General features: G+C 47.1%; 1 protein-coding gene across 1 annotated transcript in view; it reads right to left on the bottom strand.

Annotated features, from left to right (window-relative positions):
* The window catches only part of LOC122370902 (serine/threonine-protein kinase/endoribonuclease IRE1-like), a 134,472-nt gene that overhangs the window by 41,313 nt on the left and 78,914 nt on the right, over positions 1-14,245 (bottom strand). Inside the window, exon 7 of the mRNA XM_043346853.1 lies at positions 6,492-6,633. Coding sequence (XP_043202788.1) covers positions 6,492-6,633 — 142 coding nt within the window. The remainder of the gene's footprint in view (positions 1-6,491; positions 6,634-14,245) is intronic.

Consider the following 14,245-nt stretch of genomic DNA (forward strand, 5'->3'; position numbering starts at 1 on the left):
GGGTTGCCACCCCCCAGGTAGTCTTTCTGCTCTGCACTCAACATGTTTAGAGCTAGAAGGCTGATTTTTCGTATAGCTGCTCCTCTATCCTTTCTTGAGGTCCACTGAAAATTTCAAGTTTCTGTGATTTTTGGTTTCGGAGATATGACCTTGTTTTTCATGACCTTGTTGTCATGACCCAAATCGCCAATTCTCAACATCTTGCTTCTGCCATGGGCCTTGTGAGCTTTTAACACCCTGATTTCGGCCTTTTTTGCAAGTCTTACCTCCCACATATCATGGAACATGTTGTTCGACGATGTACAGGGGTCAAGGTCAGGGTCAAGGTCAACCTAGGTCATCTAAGATAATTGCGTTTTAGGCAAGCTGAATTTACTTTTTGTGAAGCTTTTTGACTGCATTTTTGGTGAAAGCTTCTCAGATCATGATTTCATGTAATATGGACCCAAAAACAATCGGTGCACACAGCAGTATACACACATACACACACAGACACACAAACACATATAATTGACCTTGACCTAAGTTGACCTGAAATGACCTCAGCAGCAAAATTCTGGTCGGGTAGTGTGACAAAGAGGTTCTAGCTGGCTTGGCACCAGAAAACAGCATCGTCATCGGTATTTGATGAGCAGCGCACTTGATATCCAACGGTGACCCAAAACAGCAACATTTTTTAGTTTGACCTGACCTGGAAGGTCAATGACTGACCTGAGAAGGTAAAACTGGGTATCATTGGATTCGTCTCTTCCCAAAAAATCTTTTTGATCTTTACCGCTAAGCTCTATCTCCAACAGGAACGAAATGGCGCGGGGGGGTGGCAACCCCCCCCCCCCCCATGTGCGTTCTAGGATGGGAAAATGGCATGTGCGGGCGAGGGTTAAAGTATTTCAAGTTTTCAACGTTCCAGTACCGAAACTCTTGAAGGATCAAACGTTCATGGCTAACTATAAGATCGAAAAGGTTAACTTCGTGGCTCTGTCCGAGGATTCCCACAGATTCGCTTTTATTTACGATGACGACATGCATGTATACCTGAGACGACGACTACCGTTCTGTCCCCTGCGCCGACCGATTATGAACACTATGACATCAAGTATGTGTATCCCAGCTTTACTGACGGACCGCACTAAAGACATTAAACAATTTTGTGACAAGGTTATTTCAGTCACGTAAATACCGACCCGACTGCAGAATACTTTGGCAATGGATACTGGGTCGTTGTTAGTGCAACTATTCCGATCAGCTTTGACATTTCCTGTAAAGACAAATCTATCATCAACTCTAGTGAAACTTTGAGACTTGATAACCATCTATCGCTTGTGAAATTGGATTTCAGTTGTACTGCTCTGAACAAGTACTTTCGCCTCCCTACCCATTTCCGTACCGATTCATACTTGGACCCCGTCCAGATCCAACACGTCAACATGTCTCTCGCTTTGAACGATGTTTGGTCAAATGTACTCGTTGATCTTTCGGAAACTAATGTTTCACTCCCCGAAGCAGTAAACTTTATTCCCCCACTTTAAGACAAAAGTGTCCATTTGTCTAACTTGAAGAAACATATTCAGCAGATTCGAGTACGCAATGCTCAGCATAATAAAACTGTCGTTATCCCCGCCATCTCGGTCACAACGTGTATTGTGGTGTCGTTAGTGCTATTAACTGTTCTATACGTCCGATGTCATGTGTTTAAACCCGTTATGATCCGACCCCAGAAAGTATCCGCTCAAAATCCTGCCCCTGACAGCGCTATTGTTAAAGAAACGTCAAGTGTAGCTCCAAATATCAAGCCCCGGTAAAAACTCACGGACCGAAGTCCCTCGTGCTTTCAATGGTTAAAACCGTCTCCGACCCTCGCTTCTCAGAAATCCGCAGATGTCTGATACAAATATTTTCCAGAGGAGTTCTTTCTCCGCAGCAGAGGTGTACCGGTAGCGGCGCTCCCACACTCGGTCGAGCCGCCGTCGGTGCTAGTCAGCGCCACTGAGATCGGGCCGCCCCGCATCGGACACCCCACGTCCGGGGGCCCCGATAAAACTTACGCTGACGCGTGGTCTGGTCAGCCCGACACCGGACGGGCGACCCACAACAAGACGCGAGACGTGAGAACGTCAATGTGTCAACATCTGACACATCATCTGGCGACAGCGTGTCGACATCTGACACACGATCTGGTGTCAATGGACAATGGACTGACAAACACGTGTCAGACAGCAGCGTCAAAGGTGACCTAAACCCTCTGATTTCTCTGAACTCTCTGAACTCCCTGAACTGATGTGCCCGCAGCGGAATCTTACCAGTGATTGTGAAGCGAGAACCGAATCGATGTGCACGAGTGGGACAGTAGACTATATTTCGTAAGCGGACAATGATGAATACTCTACGGACTTATATCTACGAGGACTACAGCGATCGAGGAAAACGGGAAAATTGTGTGTTGCTGTGCTGTGTATATTGTTGTATTAATTAATTAACCCGCGCCCCTTAGGTGGGGGACCGAAACGGCCCCTCCCTGTCCTTTTCCGTCGATGTCTCCTAAACGGCTGAAGATATCGCCACCAAACTTTCAGAACCCTCCGGGCATCAATTTTACACATTGTGATCAAAAATTTTTCCAGATGCTATGAAAGGTCGGCCACAAATGACGTCAGAATGACGTCATGTTCTGTCATTTTCGACCGAAAAAAGACCTTCGCGAGAATACCTGTCAGGCCTACAGCTTTGAAGATACAGAAAAATGATCAAGACATACAGGGTGGAAAGTAATTACGCGAACATGTATTTTCTTACAATTTCGCCCGTCAGTGGAGATTTTGTATGAGCGCGGGATGTCATGGTTCATGATTGGTCGTGTTTGTTGTCGCCTCATCTACCAAAAGTGACCTTACTTTGAAAAATGACTTGGAAGGTCTTTAACACGTCTCGACTTCGAATGGTGCAAACGCCATACGCTGCACAAGACCACAATGGGCAAAGATCGCAATTTGGTGTTGCCAGGGAAAGCGTTTGTGATTATTTTGGCTGGATTGGTGCGGAAGGGACTCGGAACGGTCTCGGCACCAGCATTAATCAACTACACGTTTGGTTGAAGCATAATAAAACTTAAGAGGACTTAAAAAGCAAAGCCGTTGGCGGCAGCAAAACCTCGGCGAATTCAGGCGCCGAATGGGTGGTCACCATTTCCGCGACCAAACGACAACAGTCGACCCGAAAACTGGCGAAATGGTTTACTATGGCCGGGCACCCGATCTAAGATATCACGATTCATACATAAATCCGTGAAAATTCGAAAATCAAGCCGTACAAACAATCGAGATGGCCAAAATTCATGAATTAACAGCAGGATTGTCAATTTAAGTTTTCTAAAGACCGCCAAACCTGAACAGAGGAGGACAGGCAACTGGCTTTGTGGTTGGTGAGACATCTTCGAAGCTATTTCATCCGTCAAACCTGCAGAACAACTGCGTTGGGGGCTGCTGATGCGTCCGACGTCCCGCCCGTCCCAACCCTCAAACATCCGGCAAAGGAACACACATCAGCGTGTTATGAGCGCGCGGATGGTGTCAGAATTGCATGTAGTGACCAAAAAGGCCACCAAAAATAAAGTATACAACTAGTGGAACATCCTTCCAGACGAGTCTCTTTATCATCCACCAATGCACCAAAAGGGGCAAAATGATTGAGCGCACTTTTGTGCCCGACGCAAAGAAACTCTTCTTCATGATTGATAAAGTCCTTCCTCTCACAACCAAAAAGGCGCAAGACTGGTGCTTTGAGAACCTGTTCTTCTTCTGGGCATATGATGGTCAATCTGGGAATAGCCCAGACCTCAATTTGATCAAAAATATCCAGGCGACTCTTCAGGAGAGCGTCTAAGAGCTGCTAGTAGCCACCAACATCAATTGCCTCACCAGAGAGCTCCAGGAGGCGTGGACTAGGCTTTGGCCAACAGTGCTTGACATGCTCATGTCAATTATGCCTGAACGCCTTTGTCAGTGCATCGCACATAAATAGGAATATATGAAAGGATGAAATTTTCGTGTCACCGCCACTTTTTCCATTGCTATAAGACGAAAAAGTATGTTCGCGTAATTACTTTCCACCCTGTAAAAGGTGTAGAAGTGACAGGGCTACAAAACTGCTATCTCGGATTTCTGAGATTTTTTAGTTTTGACCCCCAAAAATAAAAAAAAACATTTTTTTGGGATATATTAGCCGAAAAATCAAAGAAGTTTTTTTGAGTTTCGAAAAAAACCGGTATATATATGATAGCACCTACCGTCTTCTATCTACATACCAAATTTCATATCGATACCTCGTTTTTTGGCCAAGTTATAGCGAAATAAACTTCAAAAATGATTACGTCAAATTTTCAAACTCAATTTTTTTGCAATTCTAGCACGCGCAGTGGAAGGGTTGCCAGTACTACGCCCAGTGGAAGGGGGGGGCGGATGTCGCCCCCCCCTAAGATCTCAGCTCCCACTGGAGCTAGAAAGACGAAATTTGGAGGGTAGGTGGGGGCCATGGGGAACTCTGTTGTGTGTGAATTTCATGACCCTAGGTCAATATCTTCAAGGTCAAATGAGGTCAAATGTGGTCAAATTTGCCATATGAGCGACTTTTTTGCGTTTACACGCCGATAACTCAAAAAGTTACCGGCCGATTTTCTTTTTTCTTTCACCATACGAAAGACCAAACATTTGTGAGTATGTAAGGTGAATTTCTAGTTAATCCAACAATAAATATGGCAGTTAGAAGCCTGCTAAGGGTAAGATGTCGCCGGCTGAAGCGGGATCGGCCGACGCGGGAAACGCGGCAATCACAATTTTGTGTTTACACACTCATAACTCAAGTTGTTACCGGCCGATTTTCAAAATTCTTTGACCATATGATTCCCTGTACATTTCTCAGTCTTCTCACCAAATGTGACGCGAATCTAATATAATCAGCGGTAAGGAGCGCGATGTAAAGACGGAACCGTCCCGCCCCGGCACAGTCTACAATTCAGGCGGCGCGTAACGGCTAGCGCCGGCCGCCGCGCCGCCGCGGCGCCGCGGCGGCAGGATGTTTGAGTTTACATCGCTCTCACTAGAAAAGTTGTGAACCGATTTTCTTATTTCTTGCACGAGAAGATCCGCAATTCAATTCTGGGCAGGTAGCCAAAATTTCACATTAATATGTTGATTGCGGCGCCAGTTATTGGCGAAAAACAGGAGGGGTGGGCGAAATCCGCCCCCCCCTTCCACTGCGCGTGCTAGACCTCGTAGAGCAGAACAAAGACCACCATTAGACTCCCCGTGACGAGCTGCATCGAATCGATACCTATTTTATGCAAAAATATCAACTTTGAAATTTGACCTAATTTGGCCTGACCTTGACCTGACCTTCAGCAAAATGTGACCCAGACTGGCCCCAAAGGCTGTCTAAACCACATAATCCCATTTGTCATGTAAAATGGACCATAAAACATGTATCACACCACACTTTCATCTTGTGACCCCCGGTGACCTGACCTCGCTGTGACCTGACCTGGTATCAGTGACCTCAGATAGCAAAGTATGTGTTTGACGAACAATGTACCATCGATGGTTTTCAAAAATTACCAATTTTCTCGATTTCACAACACATTTCTTGAAATGCCTGTGAACGGTGAAAATCCGACCTTTGACCTGACCTGTGACGTCATCGGTTTGACCTAGATCAATGAAATTTGGTCACAAGGTAATTCTCCGGTGGGGCTATCAAACACCGTTTGAACTTTGAAAATCGGCCGGTAAGTTTCCGAGATCTTAGGGGGGGGGCCGAAGCGGCCCCTCCCCTACGGGTGGTAGGGGCCGCCGATAGCCCTACGGGGCGCGGGTTATGTGATGCTTGCGCTGTGTCGTGTGTTGTGTACGTTATATCATGCATCATATTAGGAGTATCCCAAGCCGAAAATTTTGGTCAAAATTTCAGCTTTAAAGACCTCGCGTTGTGTTGTAACGAAATTCATTCCTACCCCGTCTTCCGCATCCCTCTGTACTTACTGTCCAGCCCCCTAACCCACTAACAATATCCTTATATGGTCCTCGCTCCTCACCTGTGATGCCTGTCCTGGCCCACTTCTGATTGGTGCTATGATATGACGTAGGTACATCTATATGTATGACGTGTGTGTATGACGTTTGGATATAGCGGCCGACGCCGAACGCCGAGCAGGAGCTGTGAAAGGAACATTCGAAAGCCAACCGACGTAGTGGCCTGACGTACCGTTATTCAAAGTCTCGGCCGATTGTTTATTACTTTTGGATTCTATCGTCAAATTTACAATACATACTTTAAGAAAAGAAAAACCGTGTTGGTTATACGGCTCGAACAAGAGGTCCCAAAACAGACTATCACAGAAGAAGAAATTGTTTATTTACGAGTACCTACTTTATACATTTGTTACAGGGCCTGACGGCCCTCGGAGCTTTTGCTAGAAAAAAACAAACTCGATGAAAGCTAACCTGGTAAAACAGTTCCATCTTCTTCGGCTCCCAGAAGGCCGGATGCCTGGCCATGTACTTGCTTGATGGTCTGTCACCTGGTGCTTTCTGAATCATTTCTTCGATCAGGCTCCTCACGGAGCCCTCCGGTACGGCATCCAGGCTGAAAAGGATTTTTTTTTAAGAACATCAGCCGTCCCGTAGTGTGGAACAACCTCGATGTCTCGCCGATTGTGACACCTTCCAACTAACACGGAATAATACATGCATATTCTTACTTTTCAACATGGGACCGACGACGAGAAATGTTATCTCTAAGACATTAACCTTCCAGGCGGTGGGGGGCATTTTTTTGTCCCCCTTTAGTTTTTTTTTTTCGATATATCTCGAGAACCGCTGCGCGGATCGTCACCAAACTTTCAGTACCCTCCCGTGAACAGCTATTGCACATTGTGACCATTTTTTTCCAAAGGCTATGATAGGTTGGACGCTAATGACATCAGAGTGACGTCATTTCTGCCATTTTCGACCCCCCAAAAAAAGGTTTCACGAGAAGAGCTGTCAGGCCTACTGCTTTAGAGATACATAAAAATGTTTCAGACATACAAGGAGTAGAATTCAGAGTGCTACAAAACTGCTATCTCGGATTTTTGGAATTTTTGAATTTTGACACCCAAAAATCAAAAAATAGATTTTTTGAATAAAATAGCCGAAAAATCCTAAAAGTTTTTTGAATTTCGAAAAAAACGGACTATATGTGATAGTCCCAACCGGCTTCTATCTACATACCAAATATGAGATCGATACCTCTTTTTTGGCCAAGTTATAGCGAAAAAAAAAAAACTGTTCAAAAGTTATGACGTCAAATTTTCAAACTAACTTTTTAGCAATTCTAGACCTCTTAGCGCAGAACAATGACCGCCATTAGACTCCCCGTGACGAGCTGCATCGAATCATACCCGTTTTATGCAAAAATATCAACTTTGAAATTTGACCTTTTTTGACCTGACCTTGACCTGACCTCCACCAGAAAGTGACCTAAACCGTACCTGATGGTCTTATAACCAACACAATTGAGTTGGAAATAAAAAAAACTGGCCATAAAACATGCATCGCACAACCTTAGTAACGTTGGGTTCATGTGGTGACCTTTGGTGACCTTTGATGACCTGACCTGTGACCTGACCTGGTATGACCAGTGACCTCTAATAGCAACATATGTACAGTCTGTCTTGAAAGTACCGCAGCATGGACTGCGGCGGCCCGGCGAACTGAAGGCCGGGAGGTCGGTGGTTTGAGAGCCCCAGAGCACGTGACGGCAGTGGGCCAGGAGAGAGTGACCGGGCAGGTCGCGTGGGGTGCCGCTCTCCCTTACTCTTTCCACCCCGCTGCGGCGCCTGTCGCCCGGGGGCACGGGCCGTCTGCGAGCACGAGTGGATAACTTGACCGGCCCGGCCGATCCCCCGGTGGCCGGTTCACCCTTGGAACCGTTTTATTCTCGACGAAAAGACAGACGTAGCCAATCTAAAGGATGAGCGCGACTGCTTGCATTGTCACCTTTCCATGCTTCTATCCTCAGCATACTGAAATCCTTCTCCTCCACGCCGCAACCCCCCTCCGGACTGGACAGGCAACTTAATCTCCTGCGGGCTGCTCCCTTGGAGCGGCACCGCTACTCCTGAGGGAGCGCACCCCGTAGCCGGGTGCAGTGAGTGCCTTGGGGCTGGGTGGCCTGTCCTCTGGACGGGCTCAGCCCCGGCGACTCACTAGGGTGCCTGCCCAGACCAATGTCTCCCCCTAATTCCTATCATCCTTCCGGCTCTGCAATGGTCTTGTCGACCGAAAGGGCCTAACCCAACTAAACAAACAAAACAAACTTGCATTGTTATCAGAACATGACACATATTGAACAATAATTTACGGTCATGGAACGGAACAGAATAAATGTAATAAAACTAAATAATAATGTGAATAACAACATAGAACAAAGTCAACGCAGTAGTTTTGTCGAAAATCTCGATGGATTTAGATCTGATCGATTGATCCATAACTTAGGATAAAGTAACTTGTTACGTATTTATTTATGCGAGATAAAAAAGAACTCCCATTCTGACCACCCTTGTTGAGATTGAAGCACAATAGTATTTAAGTGAAAGCTAATGGAAGTAAGATGGAATGGTAACCTTTTGCTCATAAACTAAAGGAAGCCAAAGCAAATCCTACACTTGGGTGTTCTTTGTCTTTATTTATGTGCCAAAGATTCCACCTTATTACAAGTATAATCATTATCATGCCAAAAGAAAAAACACGTTTCGAACCATTGATACTATAGAAGGTCAATGGCTGCTACATAAAAACATCACAAAATAACTAACACATTATACTCCATTCTTTCCTATCCATATAAGTTATAGGCAAATATTTGCATTTTACGATCGACTGGCCAAGCAAATGTTCGTAGCGCCTACTTCCAGGTAGAGGATACTGTCACAGTCTCCCATTAGCGCTCCCGTAACTTCCCAGCAAAAAACGCCCTTGTCTGAGTCTCGCAGCACACTGCCGTGTATTGAGCACCGGCACCGCGCCCCGGCCGGACGGCCCAGCCAGCCTCCGGGCATCACGTGATCGCAAGGGGCAGCCAGGTCAACCAGCGCGGCGGACAAACACAGCGCCGCCCCAGGGACGGCTAACACTCCCCCCTCTTGACGATTTTGGCAACAAAATATGCGATCTTGCACAATATTACAAACATTCCATACAATGAAAACACACTAACAGCGTGCACGTCAAACACACATGAAGCCAAAAACCCCAGTAACTGCACACGCAAGGGAACAATAGCTTAAACGTCTCGCTGGTAGACTGGTTTCAGGAAACGTACATGAGTGCGACGAGTGCGGCCAGTCTCCGGGTCCAAACATTCTACATGACGACGACCGGCCATTCCCAACACCGCGGTGGTGGCACCGTATACATATGCGACCATGGATGCTCCATTTTCTGAGACACGCCCCTCTGCCGCTCGAAATTGCGAATACGGACGCGATCGTGGGTGAGACAAAATGCTTACTTCGAAATCTAAGCTGTGTTGCGGCATTGGCGGTTATGTGCGGCGTGTATGCCGCATGATTAGTAAGCGGCGACCACTAAATTAAAGACTGAAACGCTCCAACCTGTTTTCAATGAAAGACACTGCATACTAAAAATGCCAATCGCTCTCGTCATAAGATATTTAGATTTAACCCTCGCCGGCCGAGGGGGGGGGGGGGCGGGTGCCGCCCCCCCCCATAGGGTTTTTTCGCGATAGCTCCGAACACGCTGGCGATAGAGAGCTGAAACTTGGCATACCTGACCTTTGATCCAAGCCGGATCTTTTGACACCAACCGCATTTTTGGGTCAGGTCAGGTCACTGACCTATGACGTCATAAGTGAACCTCTGCACGGTCTTCAGATGTCGCAGCTTCGCAACGCCCTCACTGCCAGAGGAGATGTCACAGGGAAATGAAACTTGCAGGATCTAGTATCCATTATGAATCCCACAACTTGTATATCTCGGATTTTTCCTAAAGGTCATATGAGGTCAGGTCATTTTCGTGACCTCACCATTATAAGTCAATGGGGAAAAATTCAAACTGCTATTCTGGCGCCGGGAACGATCTCCAACTATCTCAAGCACACAGAATCGTGATTTGATACACTCCTTGCAAGGTTAGATGCGTCACTTTTGCAATGTTGACCTTGCGTGACGTCATTTATGACGTCATCAAGGTCAAATTAGTTTTTCGTCAATAACTCTTGATCAAATTGAGCTAGCGAGTCGGGAAAGGCACCAATGGACTCAGGAAGGCCTGCCGAATCGAATGATATGCGACATGACCTCTTTCGACCAACTTCGTGACCTGGGGGTGCTGACCTGACCTTGACCTGAGGTCAACACCCCAAGTTGACCTGACCCGGACAAAAAGTATATCATTCGACGCGCCTGAGCGAGGCGAACACGATGCTGCCAAAATCGGCGCTCTGCGGCCGTTTTTTGCGAAGTTATTCACCAAAAACTGAACCGTACCCTGGGGCACTTGACCTGACCTCAGAGGTCACCGGTTGACCTAGGACCTTAAAATCGGGTACCAATCTCTGCGTCTCGTAACGGCGCACACGCTCGTTTTTTCCGCGACGCGCTAGCTCCACCAGGGGCGAAACGGCGAGGGGGGGGTCGTACCCGCCCCCCCCCCCCCTCGGCCGGGGCGTATGTAGAAAACCAATAGGTCCGGCGAGGGTTAAATAACTAAGTTTTCTGCATCATCATCTTGAACCAAATTAATGCTGTCAACTTAGTACTCACTCATTCCTTCCTTCGTTGGCTCCAAACAGTCTTTCGATTGTCTGGAAATCGTATGCCAAATCCCGCACCTGTATACGACTGGTGCATATAAAGGCCGATGTAAGAATTTCAATAGGCTCTCGCATGCGATTTCCTGGCTACCCAAAAAGTCTGTTTCAGTCATGCTATCAAAACATGGTATGTCAGCCCTGTCACCAGCTTATGACTGTTCTGCTTGTAGTGCCCCTGACCGTCACCGACTTCCTTCCCTCCTTAGCCCTAGAACGCCTAGGGGGGGGGGGTTTGTATCAACCCCCCCCCCTGAGGTTTTTTCGAAGTGCACGCAAACGGCTTGTCGTAGCGGGCTGAAATTTTCAATACCCTCTGGGGCAACCTTTGCGCATCTTTTGCCGAAAAAAAAATTGATCGGGTCATGTCAGGTCACGGAGTTATGACGTCATAAGAGGTACAGCCTCCGGCCGACAGTTACCAAACGTGTGCGCCGAATCCCTAGGTTTTCTGCCGGTGATACCCACATTGTTTGATGGATCATGATGAAACTTCCCATGCATGTTGGGGCAAGCATTGGCTATCGTGTGGTGCAAGAAAATTGACCGGGTCAGGTCAGGTCACGGAGTTATGACGTCATAAGAGGAACAGCGTCCGGTACTATTTTTGAAAAGCGCCCGAACCACTATTTTGCTAATTCTTGTCACCTCAATGGGAATATGCAGCAATATTAGCTTCTATAAGGAGCAAATGGACCTTCCAAATCCAAAAATACAATCAGATTTCAAAAATTTAAATTTTGATTTTTCGAATTTCTGCCGCCGACTGTGACCTTGCCGACTTCCGGCGCTCCCAACGCGCCATTTTTAGAGCTAGGGAAACGAAATACATACCAAACGATAGAGAATTGATCAAGGAACACGATAGTGAAGGTTTCAAGTCGATATCTCCCACCGTTTTGCCGCAATCGCCGCGGAAAGTTGAAAAAAGTCTATTTTTCCGAAAATTTGACATTTGACCGGTCAAAAGTAGGTCAAATGTTGACCTAGGACCAAAAAATATACCACCAATCGCGAGATCTCGTTGAGAGCAATCCGTTGTTTTTTTCCGCTAAGCTCTACGACCTTCCGTTTCGAAACGCCAGGGGGGGGTCGTAACAACCCCCCCCCCCCCGGTCGTTCGTGTTATGAGAAATGGCCTGGTCGTGCGAGGGTTAAAAGCCTAGTTTCCCTCCATCATCTCTACTAGATTTAGGTGATGCTCCGACAAATTCACAAACAAGACCGAACTTGTTCGGAGTTCGGACTGTGAGTTAACCCTCGCCCTTTAGGGGGGGGGGGGGGGGGTCGAACGGACTCCCCTCGGTTTTTTCGCGAATAACTCGCGTAAAAAGCGGCCGATCACAACGTAACTTTAAGTACCCTCGTGTTGATCAATTTTACACCTACCCTGAAAATTTCATGACCCTGACGCAAATAACCTTTGACCTGTGACCTACTATTCGAGACCATGTTTGGCCGGAACCGCGATTCAGCGTATGTCGGCTCGCATTAGCAGCGCGTTTGCAGTCTTTTCGTAGTTTCAAGCGTTCAAACATGTGATATGATGTTGCCCCCATGCATTAGGGTGGGTGTCAAGGTCACCTGAAGGTCAGGTCAGGTCATTGACCTTTGGTGACCTCGGTTCACTTTTTCGAGTTTGACATGTTTCTAGGCCAGTTTTTCGAGCTGAATTCGAATTTAGCAACCACATGAACGTTTACAAAGTAGTTTTGGTGCCTTCGTAACATGTTACGAGGCTGTCAGAGGCGGTTGACACCTACTACAAATACCCGGCAGGACCTCTACTGGTTGACCTGACCTGACCTGACCCGACCTGGCCTAAATGAATGAAGACATCATCTGTGATCAAAACTAGCATGATATTCGTGATCAGCACCCCGAAAAACCCAATAGCAGCCACACTACGATGTTCTAACAGGTCCCAATTTTCCCGCCTTTTGGGTCATTGACCTGACCTGGAAGGTCAACCGATGACCTAGGACCTTAAAATTGGGTATCATCGGCTTTCTCTCGTCACGGGCAACACGCTCGTTTTTTCCGCGAAGCTCTAGCTTGATCAGGAGCGAAACGGCAAGGGGTTATACCTTATACGTTCGCGGCTGAGTATTAACCCTCGCCCATGTAGGGGGGGTTGGTGCAACCCCCCCCTGAGGTTTTTCGAAAATAGTGCAAAAACGGCGGCGCGCAGCGCCGCCAAATTTTTGGTACCTTATGGGGCAAACCTTGCGCATCTTTTGATAAAAAAAAAAAATTTGACCGGGTCATGTCAGGTCACGGAGTTATGACGTCACAAAGGGAAAAGCCTCCGGCCGGATTTTCACAAACTGAGTGCCAACGCCCGAGGTTTCCTGCCGGTGGTACGGACATCGGTTGATGGATCGTGATGAAACTTCCCATGCATGTTGGGGCAAGTATTGGCTATCATATGGTATAAGAAACTTGACCGGGTCAGGTCAGGTCACGGAGCTATGACGTCACAAGAGGAACAGCGTCCGGTACTATTTTTGAAAAGCGCCCGAACCACTATTTTGCTAATTCTTGTCACCTCAATGGGAATATTCAGCAATATTAGCTTCTATAGGGAGCAAATGGACATCCAAAATCCAAAAATACAATCAGATTTCAAAAATTTAAATTTTGATTTTTCGAATTTCTGCCGCCGACTGTGACCTTGCCGACTTCCGGCGCTCCCAACGCGCCATTTTTAGAGCTAGGGAAACGAAATACATACCAAACGATAGAGAATTGATCGAGGAACACGATAGTGAAGGTTTCAAGTCGATATCTCCCACCGTTTTGCCGCAATCGCCGCGCAAAATTTGAAAAAGTCTATTTTTCCGAAAATTTGACCTTTGACCTGTCAAAAGTAGGTCAAATGTTGACCTAGGACCAAAAAATATACCACCAATCGCGAGATCTCGGCGAGAGCAATCCGTTGGTCTTTTCCGCTAAGCTCTACGACGCTCCGTTTTCAAACGCCAAGGGGGAGGGGTCACACCAACCCCCCCCCCCCCCTGCATGGGCGAAGGTGGCAGATCGCCGTTTACGGGCGAGGGTTAATTTGGTTCAAAACAATGATGTAGATAGTTATTTAACCCTCGCATGTGTGCGGCGTTTGCCAGCTTCTAATGTGTAGGGGGGGGGTCGGTTGGACCCCCCCTTGCCGTTTGGCCCCTGATTGAGCTAGAGCTTCGCGGAAAAAACGAGCGTGTTGCCCGTGACGAGAGGAAGCCGATGATACCCAATTTTAGGGTCCTAGGTCATTGGGTGACCTTCCAGGTCAGGTCAATGACCCAAAGTCGGGAAAATCGGGACCTGTTAGAAAGTCGTAAAGTGTGGCTGCTAAGGGGTTTTTCGGGGTGCTGATCACGAATATCGTGTT

The sequence above is a fragment of the Amphibalanus amphitrite genome, unplaced genomic scaffold, assembly GCF_019059575.1.
Source record: "Amphibalanus amphitrite isolate SeventyFive unplaced genomic scaffold, NRLGWU_Aamphi_draft 001183F_arrow, whole genome shotgun sequence".
NCBI classification, from domain to species: domain Eukaryota; kingdom Metazoa; phylum Arthropoda; class Thecostraca; order Balanomorpha; family Balanidae; genus Amphibalanus; species Amphibalanus amphitrite.